The sequence below is a fragment of the Lynx canadensis genome, chromosome F1 (assembly GCF_007474595.2).
Source record: "Lynx canadensis isolate LIC74 chromosome F1, mLynCan4.pri.v2, whole genome shotgun sequence".
NCBI lineage: Eukaryota > Metazoa > Chordata > Mammalia > Carnivora > Felidae > Lynx > Lynx canadensis.
In genome coordinates this window covers 43,837,312-43,861,653 of record NC_044319.2, presented here as the reverse complement: position 1 = coordinate 43,861,653, position 24,342 = coordinate 43,837,312, and the positions used below count along the sequence as shown (strand labels likewise).

Genomic DNA, 24,342 nt, shown 5'->3' with positions numbered 1-24,342 from the left:
AAGCTGTGACTTTTCCCTATTCAGCCACAGCCTAGATCCTACTCTTAGGATGCTCACGGAAGTTCCAGGATGGATGTGGTTCCCAGTCCAGCATGCTGGACCCCGAAGGAAAAGATTAAAGAAAACAGCATTTCTCAGGTGAGAACGCGGTCACTAGAAGCCTGAAAACGAAAACCCACAGAGGCAATGAAGGAAAGGCATCAGATTTCTGTTACAATTGCTTAAGTATAATCTCTCTTCCACTTATAATGAAATTTTAATCAGGTATTCATTGCACACTCACTGTGCATCATGCATTTTCACATATGCTTTTATTAGTCGTCCCAACAAACTCCTTTTTACAGATAAAGAAACTAAGAGTCAGAGAGCATTTTCATTTCCTAGCCTTTAAATGGTTAAGTCCCTGATCACACAGAAAGAACTGAAGGCAGGCAGAAGCCTTGATAGCTTTCCTGAACCGTTAAAAGACACTAAAGGGTGGATGGGATCCACAATGTATTTCAGCCAGTGAATACATACGTATAGACTACAGATGGCAGCGACAGTTGTAAAAGATCACAGACTCATCGTGAGACTCTTTGGGTTCGAGCCCAGTTCCGTCATTACCAGCTGTTTGACCTTGGACAAATTCTTTTACCTCTCTGGTACTATTTACCTCCTAAGGTTGTTGAGAGAATTTCATGAGTGAGGATATTTCAAGCATGTAGAGGGGCATATGGCATAGAGTGGGCACTAGACCATGTCGGGCACCTGCCCCGGTCTATGTGGTTTAGCCAGGGCACCAGTGCTAAGTGCTAACTGGGTGTCAGGGGCTGGGATGGGCAGGACATAGAAAGCACTCCTCCCGAGGATGGTCTCATGGAGTCCTCACATCACCCTGTGAGGACACCACTGTTCCTTTTCAACGGCAGGGGAACCTGATGGTCCACAACAAACCCCGTATCGCACATCTACCTAAGTGGTGGGGTTGGACTCCAGACCCTGCTTTGTCTGCTTTCAAAGCCTGGGATGAGTAACAAGCATGGAAACTCGTGCTGTCAGTGTGCAGTCCTGCTCTCTGGCAAGCCCAAGGCATGAACCGCTCTTCAGGCTTACAGGTCGGGGGACAAGGGCACCTGCACACACAGGCAGTATTCAGGTCAGAAACCTTCCCGATGCCTGTGTCCTCTGCTGGCTGAACTGCAATACTTTCTGGTCTGAAGGGCACCTTCCCAGAATAGGGTTGACAATGGTTTTGGAAATGACTCACGCTCACCGGATTCCTGACGTGGCGAGATGCTGGACACGTTAGATCCTTCTTTTTTCCGGTTGCATGAAAACAAGAGGCATTACCAACCCAAAGCAGATCAGGCCCCTGGGAAAAGCAAACCTTTGTGCCAGGAGCTCTTGTTTCAGCAATTAGCAAATGGATCTGTCACTTTAAACTTGAAGTTTTCAGAATTCAGTGTCTGGGTCATGGGGAACTAGCAGAAGGGTGCATGGGGCGGGGGGGGGGGGGGGCGGATTTTTGCACCTGTAATGATCCTTGCTGAGAGGCTCCTTGAAGGCAAAGCAGAAAATATTTGCAAAAAATATGTACAAGATTTCTCATCGCACAGCAACTCACCACCACCCTCCACCCTGCACACACCCTGCTCTCTTCTTACAATTAAAAGGCCTCAAATTTTCCATCACGCCGGAAATTATTTTCTCTCCCCCCTCTTCCCCACTCCTCCTTCCCACCCTCTCTCTTGGTCTTTCTCTTCCAGGAAGAAATTCTCGAATGTCAGACCCTCGAGATCACCCAATACAGATCATCGACTTTACAGTCAGGCAAACCTGGGTTTGAATCCTGGTTACAGCACCTTGTGCAAGTGGCTTAACCTCTCTGTGCCTCAATGATCTCATCTGTAAAATGGGCTTTAAAATAATACCTGCCTGTTAGGATTGGTGTGAAGGTAGAATAGCTAATGTTTCTAAGGTCCTTCGCTCAGAGCCTGGCACATAGTCTATGCCCTCAAAATGTTCCTTGTTATTATTACCCAACCCACCCTTGTCATCGTACAGACAAGGAAACTAGATTCAGAGAAAAGCGATTTATCCAAGGTCATATGGCCAGTTAGTGGCAAAGCCAAGACTAGATCCAGGCGTCCCATCCCAGCCCTCTTTCTACCGTACCACGCAAAGCACAGTAGACCTTCCTTCATTCATCAGCTTCAAGCAGAAAGGAGGTTGGGACATTTTCCGGTTGGTCACATTCATGCGGCGCTGCTGAGGTGGCCGGAGCCAGGACCGAGAGCATCCCAGCTTGTTGGCTCCCCTGCGATCGGGAGCCAGTTGAGCATGAAGGAGAAGCAGCTGCTTGTGTCTTACACGGACACTGTGTCTGGAGCCCTCATGAAGCTGGTTCCATGGAGCACTGAGCAACCGTCCTCATTACTAATTTATCTTCTGAAGCTGAAGCTCCAGAAAGGAGAAGCTGATTGGATAGGCTCACGCCAAGAGCTCTCAAATGCTCTGGAAACGGACAAAACCCTGCATCGGCCCAGCCTCCAATCCACACCCCTGAGGGTCTCTCTCTTCCCAGAGACCCTCTCCCAGTGCGGAAGGATGGGATCATCGCTCATGCTATGTCCTGTTTTTTGCCCACATGATACCATTTCACCCCAAATGCTCTTCCCTCTCTTTCCTTAAAGGACACACATACACACGCGCGCACACACACACCGTCATGCACATGTCCGAGGGCTTTTGTTCCCAAATGGTCCACAGCGATGTTTGGTTCCAGCATGGGAGGATCCAGTAATCTGCAACCAGGGCAGGTGAGTTTCCTGTTGTTCCCAGAGAGAACAGACCCCATTCGTTCTGACAAACATCCCCATAGTCCTGCCTCTAGCCTGTCTCGAAATTTCCAAAACCCAGCCAGACCCCACAGCTCCTCGCAGACAATCCAGGATGTCTCTGATCCAGTCAGGGGCCAGGTGGCCCACAGCACAGACCAACCAGCTTGTTTTCCAGTCTGAGCCAGCCGAACCCTCCACTCACAATAAACAGAGGCCAGCGGGAGGTGGGGACTGGCCTGGAAGAGAGGCGACGGGGGAGGGGTACAGCTATGCTCATGCCAACAGTTCAGTAATAATGATGATAATTCTGGGGCAGAAAGATCCCTGGACTGGAAATTAGGAGGCCTGGGTCTTAACCTTAGCTCTGCCACTAAAGGGACCACGTGCTCTCGGGCTTGTCACTCTGCCCCTCCGCACCTCAGTGTCCTCATCTGCTATGAAAGTGAGCTTGCCCTGATGGCAAGAAAAGGTCTTCCAGTGCAAGGGTTTTCTAGTGAAGATCTTTAGTCTGATGACATTATGGTTTTTCAAGTACTTCTACATACCTTATTTTGTGTGTTGAGTCCTCCTTAAAACTCCACAATGTAGGGTATTTGGCGGATAACAAGACTAAGCTTCCCAGTGGTTGGACAGTTATGGGCAAACTATGACAGAGCACAACAAATTATCTCAACTTCTAGCCACTTCTGGCTCATGCTGCCCTTGTAGGGGAGAGACGTCCCTCCCCAATGATGGGTCAAAGAGAACTGTCACGGGAGTAAATGCTAAAGAGGCTTTGTTCCCTTGGGATCAGGGTTTCAAGGGTCCAGGCCATTCCCTAAGTCCTTCTGATGTCCTTTCACACTTTTGGAGCTCACGGCAGGACTCAGCTTAGCTCCACATTCCCAAGTTTGTCTGCTTCTTGGACTTCAGAGATGGAAAGCAGAACTCATAGCAGCAGTTAAGACACCTGCCAAATTGCTGGCTGTGGCTTAACTGGTGACCTGAACTCTGGTCCTCTGCCTTTACTCCAGAGGTAGGACGTATTGGTAAGTGTGACGGTGGTGTTGGCCTCTACTGCCTTGGTTCAGAGCGTCCCATAAACCTAGGTCAGGGTCATGGCCGGGGGAAGGTGTTTCTTCTCACCGCCCTCCATCCTCACTCAAGGAGATAAAGCCCGCCCTCCGTTTAGGAGGTGGGGTGGTCATAGACATGGTTCATAGCAATAGCTAGGCACGCTAGGGTAACTGAGCACTGAACCCCAGCACCCCCTACTCCACATGACAGACTGAGGGTCCTTCTGTCTTTGGACACTGTCATGGGCTGAATTGTATCCCCCCAAATTCTTAGGGTGAGTTCTTAACCTCCAGGACCTCAGAGTGCGACTGTATTTGGAGATAGGGCCTTTAAAGAGGGAACAATGTTAAAATGGGGTCTTTAGGATGGGTCCTAATCCAATATGACTTATAAGAAGAGGAAATCAGGACACAGACACACGCAGAGGAAAGATCTTGTGAAGAGGGAATATGCAGACATCTCTACAAGTCAAGGAAAGAGGCCTCCGGAAAAACCAACCCTGCCTATGCCTTAGTCTTGGACGTCTAACCTCCGGAATCACCAGAAAATAAATTTCTGTTAAGTCACCCAATCTGTGCTAAGTTGTTATAGCAGTCCCGGCAAAGTAATACAGACACCTGCTGCAGACTCATGACCCCCAGCCCCACCGCGTCTAGTACCTCCCAGGCCCCTTCCAGGGCCGCCCCTGTATTCTTCTCCAAACCTCTTTCCGCCCCGTAGCTCCAGATTCATCAAGTTCTTGGGGTCCAAAAAACTAGCCCCACAAGCCCAATCTCCCTTTCTAGGGGCTTTGAGGAGTGCAAGTTTCTGCCTCAGAGTGGACTGAGGGAGGGTCAGCTGCCCTCGAGGCTCCCGGAGGAGTGAGGAGAGACTAGGAAATACATAGAAAACAGCCCGATTGATATTTTGAGTTGCCCCAAATGTGATGACTGAGGTTCCACCCCCCGGGAGTCCTCAGCCAAGCCACTAGTGGTAACACGTGAGTAGACGGGTCCCACTGTCCAGGGGCACATTGCTCTCTCAAGTGATAAATACAGGGTTTCTAGGGAGCAGGGTAGGACCCCAAAAACTGGCAAAGAAGCTGAACCTACACAGTCCTCTTACTCTTTGAGGGGGCACAGACCCCCAAGTCCCATTCCAGACCCAGCCCGCCCCTGCAGGAGGGAAAGGAGCTGAGGGGAGGGAGAGAGACGCCTTGTTAAACTCACTGTGTTTGTTCCGGGGCCCGGATATTGACGCAAGAGGCCTTATCATTGGGTCCTCAGGCTGGGCTGGGCAAGGCAGGGCAGATCTGAGAGTTAAGGAGATTCGGTCCCCACCGGCCTGTGGGAGAGAAGAAAAGAGAAGGGGCAAGGAAGGCCACGACAGAGCAAGGCAGAAGCTGCTGGTTGGGCCCACGATGAAAACACTCGTTCTTTTGCTGCTGGTGCTCCTGGACTTGGGACTGACTCAAAAAACACTCCACAGGTGAGGCCACGTCCCCAGCACTGTGTCCAGCTGGGGCAGCTCCCTGCCCTCAAGCCTAGGGCTGCCCAGGGAGAGGAAAGATGACGGGGAATTGAAGAGGAGAAGAAACTAAGGGCCATCTTGTGTTGGCCTTGACCCCCAGCCCACGACAAGCCAGCCCTCTGCCTCCATCTCTGACAGAAACTGCTGCCCAAGTCCCAGGGAGCCTCTCTTGTTAGTAAAGAGCAGGAACCTGCAGCTTGGTGTGGCGCTCACGAGACCGAGTACTTGCTCGAAAGACTGACCATGGCTGCCCCCCAATAGTTTTTCTGCCCTTTTATATCATCCCCTGACAAGGTTCATGTAAAATTGCAGAACATTTTCCTAGAAAATCTCAAAGAGCTTGTCTGTGAGAGGGAGGGCCAATTCAAGTCTAAGATTCTAAGAATCTTCAGGAGGCAGAGATCAGACTGACAGGCCGGGGGCCGAGAGGGCACCAATTCTGGCCAAACTCTGGCATGATGCCTTGCAGAACTTCTCCTGTGTCATTTCCCAGTTTGCCTCTGGAAAAATGGGGTGGGGAGAGGGCAGGGTCCGAGAGACGCAGAAAGGCATCTCCTCCTCACACGGGACTTTGTCCTCAGGGTGCCCCTCAGGAGGCATCCGTCCCTCCGGAAGAAGCTGCGGGCACGGGGCCAGCTCTCTGAGTTCTGGAAATCCCAGAATTTGGACATGATCCAGTACACCGAGGCCTGCACGACGAGCCAGGGTGCCAACGAGCCCCTCATCAACTACATGGATGTGAGGAGTCCCGGGGCAGGGGCTGGGGATGGGGGAGGTGGGAGGATGGCTTGGCCTTTGGGAATGGCCAGTGTCGGCCAGCAACACCGAAGGTCAGTGTGGATTTCTCCTCTAGGATAACCCATAGGGACTGATCCCCTGGGTCCCTGTGGACTTGACCGAGCAAGCCCCAATGCGCCCAACCGTGTAGAGCTCTCTGCAAAAGAAAAGGGATGAGCAGGGCAAGCATGCCAGTCAGAAGGGCCCTGCTGCATGTCCTGGGACACATGACTTAACCTTCACCGGCTTCCCTTCCCTGATTGCAGAACACAGGCATCACCGTCTCTTCTGCCTTGCTCGTAGAGTGATTATGAAGAATAATGCGAACAAAAGCTAAAGATAAGCAGGGGCTGAGAGGCTGATTTGATCGTCTCCCTTATAGCCCTTTCTCTGCTCCTTCTCCCTTTTGTTGCCACTCCCGAGGCTCTGTAAGCTCCAGTCTGTGCTAGCCCAGGCTCTGGCCCGGAGAGCTCTCCCTAGGCCCCCTGGTGAGCACCTTCCCCTTTCCCACCACCTACACTCTCCTCCCTTCCCTCCCTCCCCCGTAGACAGAATACTTTGGCTCCATCTCCATTGGCTCTCCACCGCAGAACTTCACCGTCATCTTTGACACTGGCTCCTCCAACCTCTGGGTCCCTTCCGTGTACTGCACGAGCCCAGCCTGCAGTAAGTAGGGCCAGGGTCAATGGCAGCCAGGGCCTGGCCCTCTGGGGGAAGGGAGCTTGATTTCCAGAAACTGGCCATCCAGGCTGCACCAGCTTCCCCTCTCCACCTCTGAGTCCGCCCTGGGACCTTCACTTATGCTGAAAACAAGGCTGAGCCAGGGACAGAGCTAAAATCTGACTGCTATCCAGGCCAGCAACTTTCATACTGACCTGAATTAATAGGGGAAAACTCAGCCACTGAAAATACAAAGTCGATACAAATCTTTGAACACATGATGACTCGCTCCCTTTGGAACACCCGAAAGAATGTGGGAGAAAGTTCTGTTCAAATGGCTGTTTCTGGGCAGGTCGATGGGTTGGGTTCTAGTGCTGACTATTCACCTGCTTCAAGAGGGCTTGGTGGCCTACCTCCCAGGATATCAGAGGTGGGGCTGACGGGGCACAATGTAGGGGTGGGTTTATTTGGCCGGAGCTAACTCAGACGTCTTTGTTAGCGTCGGAAAGGGAAGAGCTAAGGAAAGATGCCTTAGTCTGTGCTGGATAAATTCTAGAGGCACAATGTCTCAGAAAACCCCAAAATTGGGTGTCTACAGGTTAGGCAAGGAATTGAGAGTAGTTGCCTGGCATGGTATTTATTTATCTCTGAGTTTCTTTTGAATACCAGGCTCTGACCCATACTAGTTGGTGGAGACTTCTGATGGCGCCTGATACATGACGCTTATCTTGGTGTGCCTCATGAGGTCACTGTGAGCAATCACGTTTCCCAGGGACAATTATTTGTTCTCCATTTAGGCCACCACATGTGGCTAGAGGAGAATGTAGTAACTAACTAAGGAGGGCCATGGCCAACCTTTCTAGACGCCCCCACTCAATCTGGGAGTTGAGGGAATAGACCCTGCATCTCTGTGGTATCAGGGCAGGGACGGAGGCAGTGAGCTGATGTCCCAGGCAAGAGCAGCATCCTTGCTTTTCCAGAGACACATGCCAGGTTCTACCCTTCCCAGTCCAACACATACAGCGCGCTGGGGAATCATTTCTCCATTCAATACGGGACTGGGAGCTTGTCTGGAATCATTGGAACCGACCAAGTCTATGTGAGTACAATTCCTTCCTCTTTTGTCTTTTGGCCAGAAACTTGGGGGACAGAACATTTTGCAGAGCTTTTAGGGGAACAGTTTCAGATCTGCCTCTGGAAGAGGTGGAAACAGGGAGTTGGCTTCCAGGGAAAGGGGGAAGCCTGGCCAGGAGGGAGTAGCACTTCCTGTTTGAGATAACGGCAGTGGGCCAGTCTGCTCAGTGTGCTGAGTTCTAGAGAGGCAGCAAAGAAGAATCCACAGAGAAACAGTGCACAGGGCAGAAAGCCTGGTGGCAGGCTTTCAAGAATGAGTTAAGGCAAAGAAAAAAAAAAAAAGAAGGAGTCCAAGATGCTTACTCTCAGCGCAGTAAGACAAGAAAAAAGAAACTAAGGGTATTAGGATTATAAAGGAAGAAATTACACTGTCATTATTCACATATGACAAAATTCTACATGTAAAAAAATCCAAAAATATCTACAGACAATTGGGGTTATTAATTAATTAACAAAGTTGCTGAATACTAGATTAATGAACAAAATGATTTGAATTTCTATATATCAGGAAAACATGGAAAATAGATTTTTTAAAACCTATTTATTTTTGAGAGATAGAGACAGAAAGTGAGTGGGAAAGGGGCAAAGAGACAGGGAGACACAGAATCCCAAGCAGTCTCTAGGCTCTGAGCTCTCAGCACAGAGCCAGACGCGGGGCTCAAACTCACAAACCACAAGGTCATGACCTGAGCCAAAGTCGGACACTTAACCGACTAAGCCACCCGGGTGCCCCTGGAAAATAGATCTTTAATGACATTATTTATAACACCATCAGAAACATCAAATACCTAGACATAAATTTAACAAAAATGTTAAATGTTTCAAGATCTCTATCCTAAATTTTTTTTTTTTAACGTTTATTTATTTTTGAGACAGAGAGAGACAGAGCATGAACGGGGGAGGGTCAGAGAGAGAGGGAGACACAGAATCGGAAGCAGGCTCCAGGCTCTGAGCCATCAGCCCAGAGCCCGACGCGGGGCTCGAACTCACGGACTGTGAGATCATGACCTGAGCTGAAGTCGGAGGCTTAACCGACTGAGCCACCCAGGCGCCCCTCAAGCTCTCTATTCTAAATACACTACAAAACATTATTGAGTGAGACTAAGGAAGATCTACATAAATTGAAATGACTCAGTATTTCATGACTCAGTATTATAGATAAGTCAAAGTTTTTTCAAATTGATCAATAGATCTGTTAATCAAAAAAATGGCAATTTTTATTAGAAATTGATGAGCTAATTCTAAAATTTATATGGATATGTAATACACTCAGACCATCAAGACGAAGAAACACACTATAAATATTAAGACCTATTATGAAGTTCTAGGAATTGAGATAATGTGGTATTGGCACAAGATAAGCAAATAGACAAACGGGACAAAAGAGAAAATTAAGAAACTACTCTGAATTATGTTGAACGTGAAACTGCAGTGCAGTGGAGGAAATGACAGTGTATTTATTAAATGGTTCTAGCTCATTTGGATTTCCATATAACCAACCAACAAACAAAAGAATCTTGGCTCCTATCTCACACATCATCAAACCTTCTGATACATTGTAGGTGTTAATATGAAAAGTGAAATAAGAAAGCTTTTAGAAGAAAACATAGGAAAATGTCTTCAGGACCTTAGGGTAGGCAAAAGTTTCTGCAACATGTTACAAAAACCACTAATTAAAGAGGGGAAAAAATGGTAAATTTGACTACACCATAATTCATATCTTCTGCTCACCGAAAAACACCAGCCAAGTCTGGAAGAAGATATTTGTAATACATCTATCCAAAAAAGGACTTGATTCCAGAATAAAAAATTCCTACCAATCAATAAGAAAAATGCAGATAACCCGCTTCACACAAGAGGTTATCCAAATATTCAGTTTCATTAGTATTAGGAAATACAAATTAAAACCCCAACATAACCCACTGCATATCCACGAAAAGACTAAAATGGAAAAAATAGGTAATATCCAGTGTCATTGAGAATCTGAAGCAACTGGGACTCTCAAACGTTGGTATGGGAAATGTCAATTGGTACAATCACTTTGGAAAACTCATTGTCAGCATTTACTCAGGCAAAACACTTACATATCCTGTTATCTAGAAGTTTTCTCCTAAGCATAAACCCAACATGTCCACTAGAAGACATGTACAAGCATTACTGTTAGCGATAGTCAATACCGAAAACAACCCAAATATCCATCCATGGTAGAATGGATGATGATGATGTAGTCATACCATGGAATACCAGTGACAATGAGCAAAGTTACAACAGACTGCACTAGTATGTTGAGTGACAGGAGCCATATAAACAAGAATTCATCCTATAAGATTCCATTGATACAAAAACTCAAGAAGAGGCAAAGGCAGTATAGGTGGGGAAACCAGGAGATGGGTTACTCTTGAGGAAAGGCGCCATGATTTGCAGGGTGTGTGATTTGCAGGGTGCATGAAGGGGCTTCCCGTTCGGGAGCTTGCTGACAAGGGCGAGTACAGTTTGTGAAAATTCTCTGCACTGTCCACTTACGATTTCTGTATTACACTTCAACTTTTAAAAGTTTACATTAAAAAAATAAGGTTGTGAGAATGTGGTGAAATCACTGTGCCCATTGAATCAAGAAAAGTTGGGTGGGGGAAAAATTCTGTTCAGGCCAGAGGGAGAATTCGGGAATCTGAGATTGTTTGCCAAAGATCTCCCATGCAGTTTTCTTTCGGGTTTTCTCCCATTAGGTGGAAGGACTGCTTGTGGTCGGCCAGCAATTTGGAGAGAGTGTCACGGAGCCTGGCCAGACCTTTGTGAACGCAGAGTTTGATGGAATTCTGGGCCTGGGATACCCCTCCTTGGCTGTGGGAGGGGTGACCCCGGTGTTCGACAACATGATGGCACAGAACCTGGTGGACATACCCATGTTTTCTGTGTACATGAGCAGGTAGGCCCGTCAAGCCCACCAAGGTTAAGGTCAGTTATGACTAGAGGGAGACAACATGGTCTAGTCAAAAGAGCACCAGACTTAGTAGTCAAGTACCCGGCTTGGATCTCTTTCTTGACCTATTACCAGCTGTGTGACCTTGGGTTTACCCTCTCTGGATGTTGAGGAAATGGGGTTTGCCTCGCCTTGTAAATTGTACCACACTGAGCTAATATGAGGAATCTCTGGGATTGACTACTCATTTATGCAATGAATAAATATTTATCAAGCTCCTATTCTGCGCTGACTGTGATACTGGGCACCAGGAGCACAATAAAACAAGGAAGACAGCCCCTGCCCTCAGGAAGCGTGATTCCAGTGGTAAGATGCAGGAAAAAATTCGAAAGTAAGCTGACAATAAAATAATGAAATGTTAAGGCACTAATAAAATACAATAGAATATCACTCAGCCTGAAAAAGGAAGGAAATTCTAACGCAAGCTACAAATGGATGAACCTTGAGGACATTATGCTAAGTGAAATAAGCCAGAAAACAAGCACTGTATGATTCCACTTGCATGAAGCTCCCTACAGGGTCAGATTCAGAGAGACAGAAACCAGGATGGAGGCTGCCAGGTGCGAGGGACGGAGGGGGGTGGGGAATAGAAAGTTATTGTTCAAGGAGTATGGAGTTTCCATGCACAGGATGAAAAGCTTCTGAAGACCGGCTCGCCACAATATGAGTATCTAGAACACCAGTGAACTGTACAGTTTTAAATGGTCAATTTATACAATTGTTTTAAATTGCTTGCTGTAGTTGGAAAAGGTCATAAGGCTCGCATGCCTGGGATCCGGAAAGGCTCACCTAACCTTCATCCCTACATAGGAAGGAGATTTCTTACCTTTCTGACTCCCTCCCAGTGAGATCTGGTCTGAGCTGACCCAGCTTTAGCGTAAGCCCATTTCCCTTTGTCTCCACTCCTACGTGGAGAGACTTGAATTTCCTCTATTATACTGCATGGCTGCAGTTGGGACCAGCCCGGGGAAGAGCTGGGAGCGGGACAGCAGGTGGCCCAGACATCTCTGCTGCTCCCTTACAGGTTCCTGAGCAGCTCCCTTCCAGCTGGGAGAGACAAAGTTTAGGATGGGAAATAGCAGAGGCTTTGCAATCTGACTGATCTGGATTTAAGCCCTGAGCCTCAGTTTCCTCAAATGGCCACAAGGATGATGTAAGAGATAAATAGGATTAAGCAGATAACATTCTTTGCCCAGTGCCCTGCACAAAGGCCATCAACAAACAGTTCTTCCCCCAACCCCCACTAAAACCACTTTTCTATGATGCTCACGGATTCCCAGTTCTCTTCCCCTTTACCACCCTGACTTGTAGCGCCCAGAGTTTTGTATTTTTCTGATCATTTTCCTCTTGAAAATGAATCAGTTTCATGTCCTATTTCCCCAGAATCCTGTTAGGTGCCAGAACATAATCTGAAAAATCAACATCGGTGAAGATTAATAAGTTTTCAAGCTCTAGTAAGTCACGTTGCATTCACATTAGCTTCTTCACCTTAACACGATGGAGAGAATAACCCGGAAGCTCCAGGCACCAGGCACCACCAAAACAATAGTGGGAAAGATACTTGGGGGGAAAGGCTTTGGGGGGTGCCTCAAGTCACATGGTGTGTGCACCTCTCAGATGACCTTGGCCTTGGTTCCGCATGAGTGTTGCATGACCAGAGCTGTCATCACCCTTTCCCACCTTCCTAGCCCTTTTACCCAAGAAGAAAACATTCACAAATCATTACGCAGACCTGTTTCTATCCTTTTGCCAGAAAAGATCCAGACTAATCACCTCGCAGTAGTGGGGAACTCTGGTCTCAAAGCCTAGGCTGATATTTCCCCTCTATAGGTACTTGGTGTGAGTGATCAGACCAAGAAATAGGGCACTGGCTGAGGCTTTTTCCTGGGGTTTTCCAGTGGCCCTTCCCTGACAGCCTGCCTTTCTTTCCATGTAGTGACCCAGAAAGTGGTGTGGGGAGTGAGCTGATTTTCGGAGGCTATGACCATTCCCATTTCTCTGGGAATCTGAACTGGGTCCCGGTCACCAAGCAAGGCTACTGGCAGATTGCACTGGATGTGTGAGTATTCTCGTTATGGTATGACAGAAGAACTCAGGATGGGCACCACTCAAATTGGGTTAATTGAATTGACCTGAATCAAAGTGCTGGTCCCTGGGAGAGGATGCTGGGGGCTCGTTGTGCAGGGCTAGAAGCATGGAGGGGCTGAGCGGGGGTGCAAGAGGGGCCTCGGTCTCCAGGGCAGCAGGCACATGGTACCAAGTTTCAGCTTCCCTCCTTGCACGCGTGGTGCTCCCTCAAGTCAATACGAACACTCAGCCAACTACTCGGGGCTCATTTAACGCTAATTAATACATAGGTCAAAGGGCGAGTGACACAGGGGTGCAGGTGTGAACTGGACTCAGATTTTGCCTCCATGGAGTGTGTACAGAAGATGAGACACACACACAAACCCCCACCAGGTGAAGTGGAGGGTGGACCGTGGTCCATGAGATGTGCCACCAAAGTGGCCTTGGCAGACAGGGCAAGACAGCTCCTACCTGAAGAACTCCTCAAGCAAGGGTTTCATGAAGGAGGTAACATTGACAGGGTCTTGACATACATACATGCATACGTACGTGTGTGTGTGTGTGTGTGTGTGTGTGTGTGTGTGTGTCTGGGCATGGAGCAACCAAGGAAATGGGACCAGTGGCCAGTCACACACCTAGCACTGGACTAGACCGTCCAGGAGTTCAAAGAAACGCAAGTCTCAATTCAGCCAAGAATAAGCTCCTGCAAGGGGAGGTGAGGCCATGTGCTTGGCATGAGGGATAAACAGCAAAAAGCTTCGGTGTTCACTGTCTACTGAGGGTTTTTCAAACTGTAAGGACTTACCCATTTATGAGTCATGACCTCGTTTTAGGGGATCATGACGTACATTTTTCATGAACTGGACTAAAATAGAAAATATCAGAGTGCAGTTCGCATGTTAAGGTTGAGCACTGTTTCATTTTTTATTTTTATTTCTTGTGTGTGTGTGGGTGCGTGTACTGGGTCCAAGAGTACATGTATTTCTGTTATGGGTATCAGCCACAGAAAAACTGAGAAACACTCATGTGTAAGACAGTCAAAATGGAAATCACGAGTGTATATTTGAGAGCCTGTAGAGGATGAGAGCAGCTGGGGAGACTTCAGGGCTGGGGAGGAGGAATCTGGGATGGGGGAGTGGGGAGGGCGGCTCACGACATTTTCCTTGCCCTCAGAATCCAGGTGGGAGGCACAGTGATGTTCTGCTCTGAGGGCTGCCAGGCCATTGTGGACACAGGGACTTCCCTCATCACGGGCCCCTCCGACAAGATCAAGCAGCTGCAGAAGGCCATTGGGGCAGAGCCCATGGATGGAGAAGTCAGTGCCTGCTGGGGTTGGGGGGAGGCGGGAGCAGGGGAACTAGGCCCTCTCTTGGGAGGTGGGAGGCCTCTAAATGGATCCTCTGTGCTGTGTTTTAGTATGCTGTGGAGTGTGCCAACCTCAATGTCATGCCGGATGTCACCTTCATCATCAACGGAGTCTCCTACACCCTCCAACCGACTGCCTACACCCTGCTGGTAAGAACTGTTTCCTTATTCTGCAAGTCACAGGGCCGTCCCTTCCCCACAAGGAGCCTGCTACTTCCTTTTTTCGGTAGCCTGCACTTACCCTGAGCCCCCCTCCCATCTTACCCTGTGCCGAAGCAGCAGTGCCCCCTCTAGAAAGGACAAAGCTGCCTGTGGAAAGGCCACCGGCTGGTTCTCTCTCATTTCCTGTCCTGCAGAGAAGCAGAAACAAGCCTCGTACAAGCCATGTAGTGAAGTTTCCGGGCGTTGTCACGTAGGACTTTTCAACCGACCACGTTTAATCCCCTCAAACATCCAGCCAGACTGGATATTACTATCCCATTCTATAGATGAGGATACTGAGACTCGGAAGGTTATGCGGCTCAAGATTTGAGCTGCATGGAGAGGGAGTACAGAATCAGGTTATATCTTCTAACATTCAGATTAACATTCTTCTCAAACAAGAAAGTGCCTTTTGCGCAGTGGATTCCTAAGTCGGTAGAGTGAGGTAGAAAGGGAATTCCTGGGGAAATCTGTGATCGTTTCACACCACCGTTGGCCCAGATTTCCAACATCACATGGAGTTCTTTGGAGACACTCAACACGCTAACTTTACCCAAGAGCCACCCACAGCACCTGGGTGATTGCACCAGAATGGAGGTGCTAAGGTGTAGAGGACTTTGGGGACTTACCTACCCCCACATCTTGTTCTCCATTAACTGCTTCCCCAAGCCACCAAATATAAACAGACAATGCAAGTGAAAACAAATGTGGGGTGGTGGGGGTTTTTTTGGCTTTTATTTAAATTCCAGTTCGTGGGGCACCTGGGTGGTTAAGCATCCAATCCTTGATTTCAGCTCAGGTCATGATCTCACAGTTTGTGAGTTCGAGCCCTGCGTCGGGCTCTGCGCTGACAGCACGGAGCCTCCTTGGGATTCTTTCTCTCCCTCTCTGTGCCTCTCCCCACCCCCTTCTCTCTCTCAAAATAAATTTTTTAAAAACTTAAAAAAAATAAATTCCAGTTAGTTAACGTACAGGGTAATATTAGTTTCAGCTATGGAGTACAATGATTCAACACTTCCATACAATACCCTGTGCCCTCCTCAATCCCCATCACCTAATTCTCTCATCTCCCCACCCACCTCCCCTCTTTCTGGTAACCATCAGTTTGTTTTCTATAGTTAAGCTAAACAAACCATCAGTTGGTTTTCTATAGTTTCTTGGTTTGCCTCTCTCTCTTTTTTTCCCCCTTTGCTCATTTGTTTTGTTTCTTAAATCCCACATGTGAATGAAATCATATGGTATTTGTCTTTCTCTGACTGACTTATTTCACTTAGCATAAAACTCTCTAGCTCCATCCATGTTATTGCAAATGGTAAGATTTCATTCTTTTTATGGCTGAGTAATATTCCATTATAAATATATATATATATATATATATATATATACACACACACACATATATATATGTATATACACACACTACATTTTCCACATTTTCTTTATCCATTCATCAGCCAATGGACACTTGGGCTGTTTTCATAATTTGGCTATTGTAGATAATGTTGCTATAAACATTGGGGTGCATACATCCCTTTAAATTAGTATTTTTGTATTCTTTGGATAAATACTTAGCAGTATAATTGCATAAAAATCCTAGAGGAGAACACAGGCAGTAACCTCTTTGACATCAGCCTTAGCAACTTATTTCTAGATGTGTCTCCTAAGGTCAGGGAAAGAAAAACAAAAATAAACTATTGGGAACTCGTCAAAATAAAAAAGCTCCTGCAGTGAAGGAAACAATCGAGAAAACTAAAAGGCAACCTACAGAAAGGGGGAAGATATTTGCAAATGGTCTATCTGATAAAGGATTAGTATCCAAAACATATAAAGAACTTCTAAAACTCAACACCCAGGAAACAAATAACCCAATTAAAAAATGGGCAGAAGACATGAATAGACATCTCTCCAAAGACATCCAGATGGCCAACTGACACATGAAAAGATGCTCAACATCACTGATCAACAGGGAAATACAAATCAAAACCACAATGAGATAGCACCTCCCACCTGTCAGAATGGCTAAAATCAACAACACTAGAAACAACGGTGTTGGCGAGGATGTGGAGAAAGGGGAGCCCTTCTGCATTGGTGGTAAGAATGCAAACTGGTACAGCCACTCTGGAAAATTGTATGGAGCTTCCTCAAAAAGTTAAAAATAGAACTACCTTACAATCCAGCAATTGCACTACTAAAAAAAGCAAACGTTTTGCTTTAGAAAACAGCTTCATGTCAAGTCCCTAAGCATCTCCAACAAAGGGATTCTGGAGCTGTCACTGGGAACCCCAAACTGAGGATAAGCTAGACATTTGAACCGTGCCAAATTCATCAGCCTATATACCCTTCAGGACTCCAGCACCCCACCTTCTCAAGAAGGTGCTTTAAGGCCTCTGTGAATTTCCTCTACCCTCATCAGCAACCTCAAATCTCAAATGGTTGTTGGAAAGACCACACCTGCTCGGTAGACCCCAAGTCTTTGCCAAACTAAAAAAATAAGACTGGAGAAAGTTATACCCTTCTCATGGAAAACTGAACGCCTACTTGCTTTATATCTAAAAAAGGATTCTTCCCAGAACACAAAATAGCAGTGTAACATCTCTCCCTTGAAAAATTGAGTTGAGGTTCACAAAGAAAGCAGAATTCCAGCCAACATCTTCTAAAGCCAAACCTTTTGCTCTTCCCGTCAGGCAACAAAGTTTCACTTTTTCTGATTATCAAACGGGGGTGGGGGGGGGTGGGGGAAGCGGGAGACGTGTATAACAGATGAACAGTTGACAAAATTGTAGAGCTTAGAAGCCCAGGCCCACATGTATGAAACTATGCAGGCACTTTGCGGAGTAAACAAGTAGAGGTGCCGGAAGCAGGAGGAAGAACCAACCAGCCAAAGTGGTGACCGTATGGAACGGTCCAGGGCCAGTCGCCCCCACTACCACACAGTACAGCCTCCAGGCAGCACTGCTTCCCTTTCTCCCTACATGTCACTTACATCTTTTTTTCCAACCCCAGGACTTTGTGGATGGAATGGAGTTTTGCAGCAGTGGCTTTCAAGGTCTTGACATCCAGCCCCCAGCTGGGCCCCTCTGGATCCTGGGTGATGTCTTCATTAGACAGTTTTATTCAGTCTTTGATCGTGGGAATAACCGTGTTGGGCTGGCCCCGGCAGTCCCCTAAGGAGTGGCCTTGCCCATGTGTCTGCCTGCCTGCTTGCCTGATGCCCTTTAGAAATTCAGCTGTGCCTGGGAGGTTGGGGCATTCTTCACAGCTGTCAGAAAGTCACTGCAATTGTTCCAAAGCCGCAACTTGAATTAGGACCAAATAGAGCATGAGAACATACACACCCACTCACACGCTTCACACATTTCACACACACCCACGTCCACACCTCCTCCACCACCATCATGATGGAAGAATTAAGTGGCATGCCCATACTTTGTATTGCTTTTTGCTAGCATTTTCTTTTGGAAATCTCCAAACATGTACCCAAACAGAGATGATAGCACAATAAATCCCTGTGGACCCCAGCCACTTTTCATAACCCACCAGCACGTAGCCAGGCCTGTTTTATCTGGAGCGCCTCTCCTCCTCTCTCCAGCCCACACACCTGCATTATTCTGAGGCAAATTCTTGGTATCATATCATAAATCATCATTGCAACGATTCACCCATAAATCCTTCTACTATTCTTAAATACGCAATCAGTGTTCAAATGTTGTCTGTTGTCTAGGAAATGTTGGGTCATTTTCATGGCTGACTTGTCTGTATCGGGATGCAAATAAAGTTCACCAACTGCATTTATTTCAACTCTATGTCTCTTTTCATGTGCAGGGTTGACCACACTCTGAACTGTGCGGGGTGAAATCGGGAAGTGTCACCCAACGTGGTTCTCTGAGCCCACCTTTCCTATAAAATGGCAGTTCGCTCTAGAGGCCTGGTTTTGTGGCGAGAGTGTTTCATGGATAGTGCTGGGTACATCCCGTTGTCGCCCAGCAGGAGGCAGATAATGCCCGGTGCCTCTGTGCTCACATGTTTGGACGGACGAGTTGGCTCTGGGGCTGTTAGCCTCATCTACCCACCACTGATTTCCTTCAGCATTTTACCTAAAGGCTTCGGCAACCACTGACGATCATTGCTTAGATCCACGCTATCTATCATCAGGGCTGCAAAACAGATTTTTTTTTTTAATTTTTTTTTTTAACGTTTATTTATTTTTGAGACAGAGAGAGACAGAGCATGAACGGAGGAGGAGCAGAGAGAGAGGGAGACACAGAATCGGAAGCAGGCTCCAGGCTCTGGGCCATCAGCCCAGAGCCCGACGCGGGGCTCCAACTCACGGACCGTGAGATCGTGACCTGAGCTGAAGTTGGACGCTTAACTGACTGAGCCACCCAGGCGCCCCCAGATTTTTTTTTTCTAATTCTATTTTTCCTCCTGTATTTGTTAGCTAGCATTCTTCTATTTAAAACACAAAACAAGGGGCGCCTGGGTGGCGCAGTCGGTTAAGCGTCCGACTTCAGCCAGGTCACGATCTCGCGGTCCGGGAGTTCGAGCCCCGCGTCAGGCTCTGGGCTGATGGCTCAGAGCCTGGAGCCTGTTTCCGATTCTGTGTCTCCCTCTCTCTCTGCCCCTCCCCCGTTCATGCTCTGTCTCTCTCTGTCCCAAAAATAAAATAAACGTTGAAAAAAAAAATTTTTTAAAAATAAAACACAAAACAAACCACACTTAAAAAAAAAAACAAACAAAACCATTTGCTTACCATCAGGTACAGCTCCTATAGGAAAGGCAAGCTGACTTGGCTTTTCCCCCTTGTTTACTGGCTTTCAGAATAGTGAATGTGTTTCAACTTACTGCATTTTTTTTTTCTTTTTATATATTCCAAGCATGTTACCCTTGGCCAGCAGGTACCCCTTCAAATTAGTTTCTGTGAATTTTCACTTGACCCCAGCACAAAGTGATGTTCCGGGCCTATTTTCCCAAGGATTCCTCGTTCCTGGTCATGTGCTCATACGTTTGTTGCAAAAGAAAATATTTCAGAGTACAAGGAGAGGATATGGGGGGCAGGGGGTGGGCTCTGAATGAACCCTTTTCATCTCCCCCCAGGGCCCATGCTGAGGGAGCTGACAGGGTGAATCCTGGCTGCATCCCCACTCCAGTGGGATCTATTGTCACCAAAAACAACATGTCTTTCTTTTCCTTCCTTTTGTTCTTTTTTTTTTTTCAAAATGCAAGTATCTTCAGGGTTTCCTTTATTGTAAATGATGTGAAAGTCCTCCGTGACCCTTCCCCTCAAAGATAAGTAATATTTTTTATCTGAAGCTGTCTGATGCAGACTTTTCCTTTGTATTTACAACAGAGATAGCCATAGGGAAGGAATTTTTTTTCCTACAAAAAAAGGAATCACTCTGAATACACTTGTGCCTAAACTGCTCCTTTAACAGATTCTACGTAGTCAGCTCTTTCCTTGTAACATCTGCGAAGTGTCCACTTAATGATCAAATCCTCCCTTAATGAACATTGGGTTCATTTGGGTTTAATTCAATCCAATCCCATAAATATTTATTTTGTGCCAGGTGCTAAGTGAGACACTCGAAGATCCTCAAGATAAGTGGGACAGATCCCGGCTGTCGCTTTTGGCACAGAGGTCATGGAAAACACACCAGGCCTACAGTCAGATACTCCGGATTCACATCTGTGCCCTGCCCTGGATCAATTTGGTGACCTTGGCTGGTCACTTTGTATCTCTGAGATGCCCACCTCATAGTGCTATGGGGAAGAGTCAATGAGTTTACCTGGATGGAAGCACCTAGCTCATAATGTTAGTTCTCCTTCCCCTGTAAGCATGAGGTCAAAGTAGATCACAGCTACACACGCACATGCACACACACACACACACACACACACACACTTTTTTGGTTTTGTTTTTCTTTTATCTTTTTCTTTCTTTCTTTCTTTCTTTCTTTCTCTCTTTCTTTCCTAAATTATTGCTTTCAGAATTAATTCAGAACAGCCTGATCCAAATAAACTATCAAAGCAGGATAAAAGAGCAGTGAACATCACAGGCTCGGAGTCACACAGGCCTGGACTTGATTCTTGACTCCAGTTGTGGGACCTCTGCACCTCAGTTTCTTCATCTGTAAAACGGACATGGTGACAGTAACTATCTCATGGGTTCGTTGTGAGGCTCCAATGGCATAATGCTTATGCAGAAACACTTAACTAGTTTGTGCGCCTGTGCTCGTCACACAGGGACCAGACCCACACTCGACAGAGGCAAATCTCAGGCAGGGCAGAAGGGCCTAGAGTAAAAAGGTTTTATGACTTCTCCTCTTAAAACAAAGCACCCAAGGGCCGTGTAAAGACCAACTGGCAGGCAGCATTCCTGCAGGCTGTCTCCTTAAGGGTGATGTCTGTGCAGCGGGCTACCCCAAAGTATTGCATGTGCCTGTGCCAGCCGGGTACCTGTGGGTCCAGGAGCCTGCGTGCCGGAGGCCTGAAGTATGAGTGTGGTGCATAATCTGTGCCTGCAGGAAGGGAGAGCAGTCTGGAGACTGCCCAAGCTAGTTCTGCTCTGAGCACGCAGAGCTGTCTCAGGGGGACAGTTCTGTCTCTCAAGACAGAAGTGACACTTTCAGTCTGTGTGGACTGAACTCTGCTGGCCATGCACCTACTTGCCCTGTCAGCTGCAGAGGATTTTCCAAAACGGACCTCTGCACCTTGTGATCGTCACATCAGCAGTGTCATCCCCTGAAACTCAGGTCCTCATCTCATGCCCCATATCCGATACTAGGTCACAAACCTCTCAGCGATGGGCCAAGGGCTCTGGCCAAGCTTCACCGTGCCCTGGGAATTGTTAAAGGGTCACTGGGGTTGCCATAAGCAAGCACCACAAACTGGGAGGCTTAAAACACAGACATTTATTGTCTCGCGGTTCTGGAAGCTAGAAATCCAAAATCGAGGCGTCAGCAAAGCCAGTCTCCCTCTGAAGCCTGTAGGGGAGAATCTGCCTCATCTCTTCCTGGCTTCAAGTGATGGCTGGCAATCCACGGGGTTCTTTGTCTCACAGCGGTGACACTTCAGTCTCTGCCCGTTGCCCCCCGGCATTCTTCCTGTGTGTTTCTGTCTCTGCGTCTCTTCTAAGGACCCCAGATGTATTGCCTAAGAGCCCACCTACTCCACTGTGAGCTCATCTCAACTGAACTGATTGCATTTTCCACAACCCCATTTCCAAACAAGGTCATTCCGAGGCACCGGGGGTTAAGACTTCAACATATATTTGGGGCGAACACAATTCAACCTGTAACCCATGTTTTCCTATTTGATTTGGGGCTTATTAAGGTCCTTCCAGGAGCTTTTGGTATTTCGTCCTTCTTCCCTTTCTTCTCTTTGTTTTCCACCCTTGCGAAAAATCTGTAAATGAGACAGAGAAGGTTTTATTACCCTGTTTCCTAAATGGGGAAATTGGAGTATAAAATAATGAAACAGTTTGCCAAACGTAGTAGTGAAAGTGGGATCCCTGTCTCCCGCCTCTCATCCCCTGCTTCTAAATTATGCCCCTCCCCCAAGCCCAGGTATTTGTCAGTTTAGGACGTTGCAAGGGTGAGGACAAAAGGTAGAATCCACTCAGTCCCCCCTCCACCCCGGTAACATTTACCTTTTAAAATTAAAACACATTGGAGAGCCTGGGTGGCTCCATTGGTTAAGCGTCCAACTTCAGCTCAGGTCATGATCTTGTGGTTCATGAGTTCGAGCCCCGCGTCGGGCTCTGTGCTGACAGCTCAGAGCCTGGATCCTGCTTCGGATTCGATGTCTCCCTCCCTCTCTCTCTCTGCCCCACTCCCTCTCACACTCTGTGTCTGTCTCTCAAAATAAATAAACGTTAAAAAACATTTTTTTTTTAATTGAAACACATTTGCTGCCTAAGAGTGAGTGGTGGCCGAGTCCAAGGTTGCAGCTTCCTCCTGTCTGCCCCGTCTATGAAAATGACGCCCTGCTAAGAGGATTCCAGAGAACCTGCTATTTTTGTACTGGGCACCACCTCCTCTGAGGAGTGTCCCTCTCCTGTTCTACAGGAGCCTGGCGGGCTGGCATATCTGAGTTCCTGTCATCACCACCCACATTCCAGGGGAGCACGCAGGCCTCATTCGCACCCATCAGACTGTCTTCCCTGGGAATCTGAGTGTGGAGTGGCCCACAGGGAAGACGGACGTTGGGAGCATGGCAGGCTCACAGAGAGCTAGCCCCCAAGTCCTCGGTCCTCAAGACCGCCACGGCTACCCTGCCTCTGTGCTGCCTGATGTCCAGGTGTGTGTCTCTCTCCCAACAGCTTCGGTTTTCTCAACTGAGGACACGTGCATGTGGCACAGGCGTCTCCCTGCAGGAGGGTGACCAGATAGGCATCTTCCTTGCCCTGGGGGTCAGAGGTCTCGGGGGCCTGGAAGGCTGATCCCTTCTCTAAGTGAAGTTCAAGAGCGCGGTTCTGCAGCCTTGGCTGGGCGCTCATCCAGAAGAATGTGTGCTCAGGAGGACAGTAAGGGTAAGGAGACACGTGAGAGCTCACTCCGGGACCGCCAGCCTTGGGTGTGTAAAAGACACACAGGCCCAGGCCTCAGGACCATAACACGCCTCCACTCCTCAACATCGCCTCTTGCTTTTTCACCACTTGGCCAGCTTATGACGTAACACCACCCATTGTAACAGATCAACCCCTGAATCGCAGTGTCTTCCGTCAACGTTTAATTCTCACATGAAGAGCCCAGGGGAAGAGAAGCACGATTCAAGAACACGGGGTTCCCACAGCCCATAGGACCTCGGGGCCATTCTTTCTGTCCCCAGACAGGCAGATCCTGCGAGACGACTCAACACGCCGGATCTGAAAGCGGCTAAGGCACCAGCAGGACATTTCCTCTTCATCTGTTTAACTTGAGTTCCACAAGGGCAGGAACTCGGTTCACCGTTCTATCCATTGGCTAAACCGTACTCCATGATGACACCTATCTACAGGGGCTGGAAGCGCCTTGTAGCGGTGGCCTGGAGGTGTTAGGGGGCTTCCGTGAACATAAGTCATCTCTGCCTCTCCAGGCCTCCGCCTGGGATCTTCTTCTCCCTCCTGCGTCTTAAATGTGGGCCTGTTTCCAGCCTTCTTCTCTCTCCTCTCTCTCCTTCACCTAGGACGTGAGGAGCATCTGCATGGTATGGAGACAACCCCCACGTCGACCTTTTCAGGTAGACAGTTTGCAAATCTCCAACCTCTTCCAATGAACACTTCTTTCTATCTTTGTTTCTCATCCTGCCCTGTCCACCCAGAGCTGTGGCCCTACAACGCATCCATGCACCCGGCAAATATTTCTGGAGCCCTATCTTGGCCTAGGTTCCCTTCCCTAAGGGGGAATTTTTTAAAAATTCCTGAGTCTGAAGCTTGTTTTTAACATGTTATTGGGAAGTTCAGTTCAAAGGAAGCAAGAGAGGGAAAAGGGAAGTGAGGAAGAGAGAGAAGGGAAATATATGCAAGGAGGTGACTTTCCAAATTGATACAGATTTGCGGCCAGCGCAGCGGTTGCTGGGCTCCCCAGGGCACCTCCTTGAGCAAGGCCATGTGCACCGGGGACAGCTCAGAATGGTCCCGTGACAAGGTGGTGGGCGGCAGGTGAGTGTGAAATGTCTGCCGATTTCTTCTTTCTCCTGCTCTGTCGGTCAGAGTCTTGCCCGTGGGCGCTGAGCCCCTGCACTTCCCATGTGTGTTCCTGGCCTCTCCAGGAGGCTGCTGGGGAGCCAGAACCT

At 47.9% G+C, this 24,342-nt stretch overlaps 1 protein-coding gene across 2 annotated transcripts; it reads left to right on the top strand.

The window, feature by feature from the left end:
* The first annotated feature begins 5,160 nt into the window (after positions 1–5,160).
* On the top strand, positions 5,161–18,369 carry CTSE (cathepsin E). Of its 2 annotated transcripts, XM_030302605.1 has the most exons (9): positions 5,163–5,345; positions 5,969–6,125; positions 6,713–6,830; positions 7,805–7,923; positions 10,685–10,884; positions 12,875–12,997; positions 14,179–14,320; positions 14,422–14,520; positions 17,575–17,838. In XM_030302605.1, exons 1-9 carry the CDS (start codon positions 5,278–5,280, stop codon positions 17,737–17,739), a joined length of 1,191 nt encoding a protein of 396 aa, XP_030158465.1. In that variant the 5' UTR covers positions 5,163–5,277; the 3' UTR covers positions 17,740–17,838. The 2 variants fall into 2 exon arrangements, with proteins under 2 accessions (XP_030158466.1, XP_030158465.1); XM_030302606.1 differs by lacking the exon at positions 14,179–14,320 and having other exon boundaries at positions 5,161–5,345; positions 17,575–18,369.
* The last annotated feature ends 5,973 nt before the right edge of the window (positions 18,370–24,342 follow it).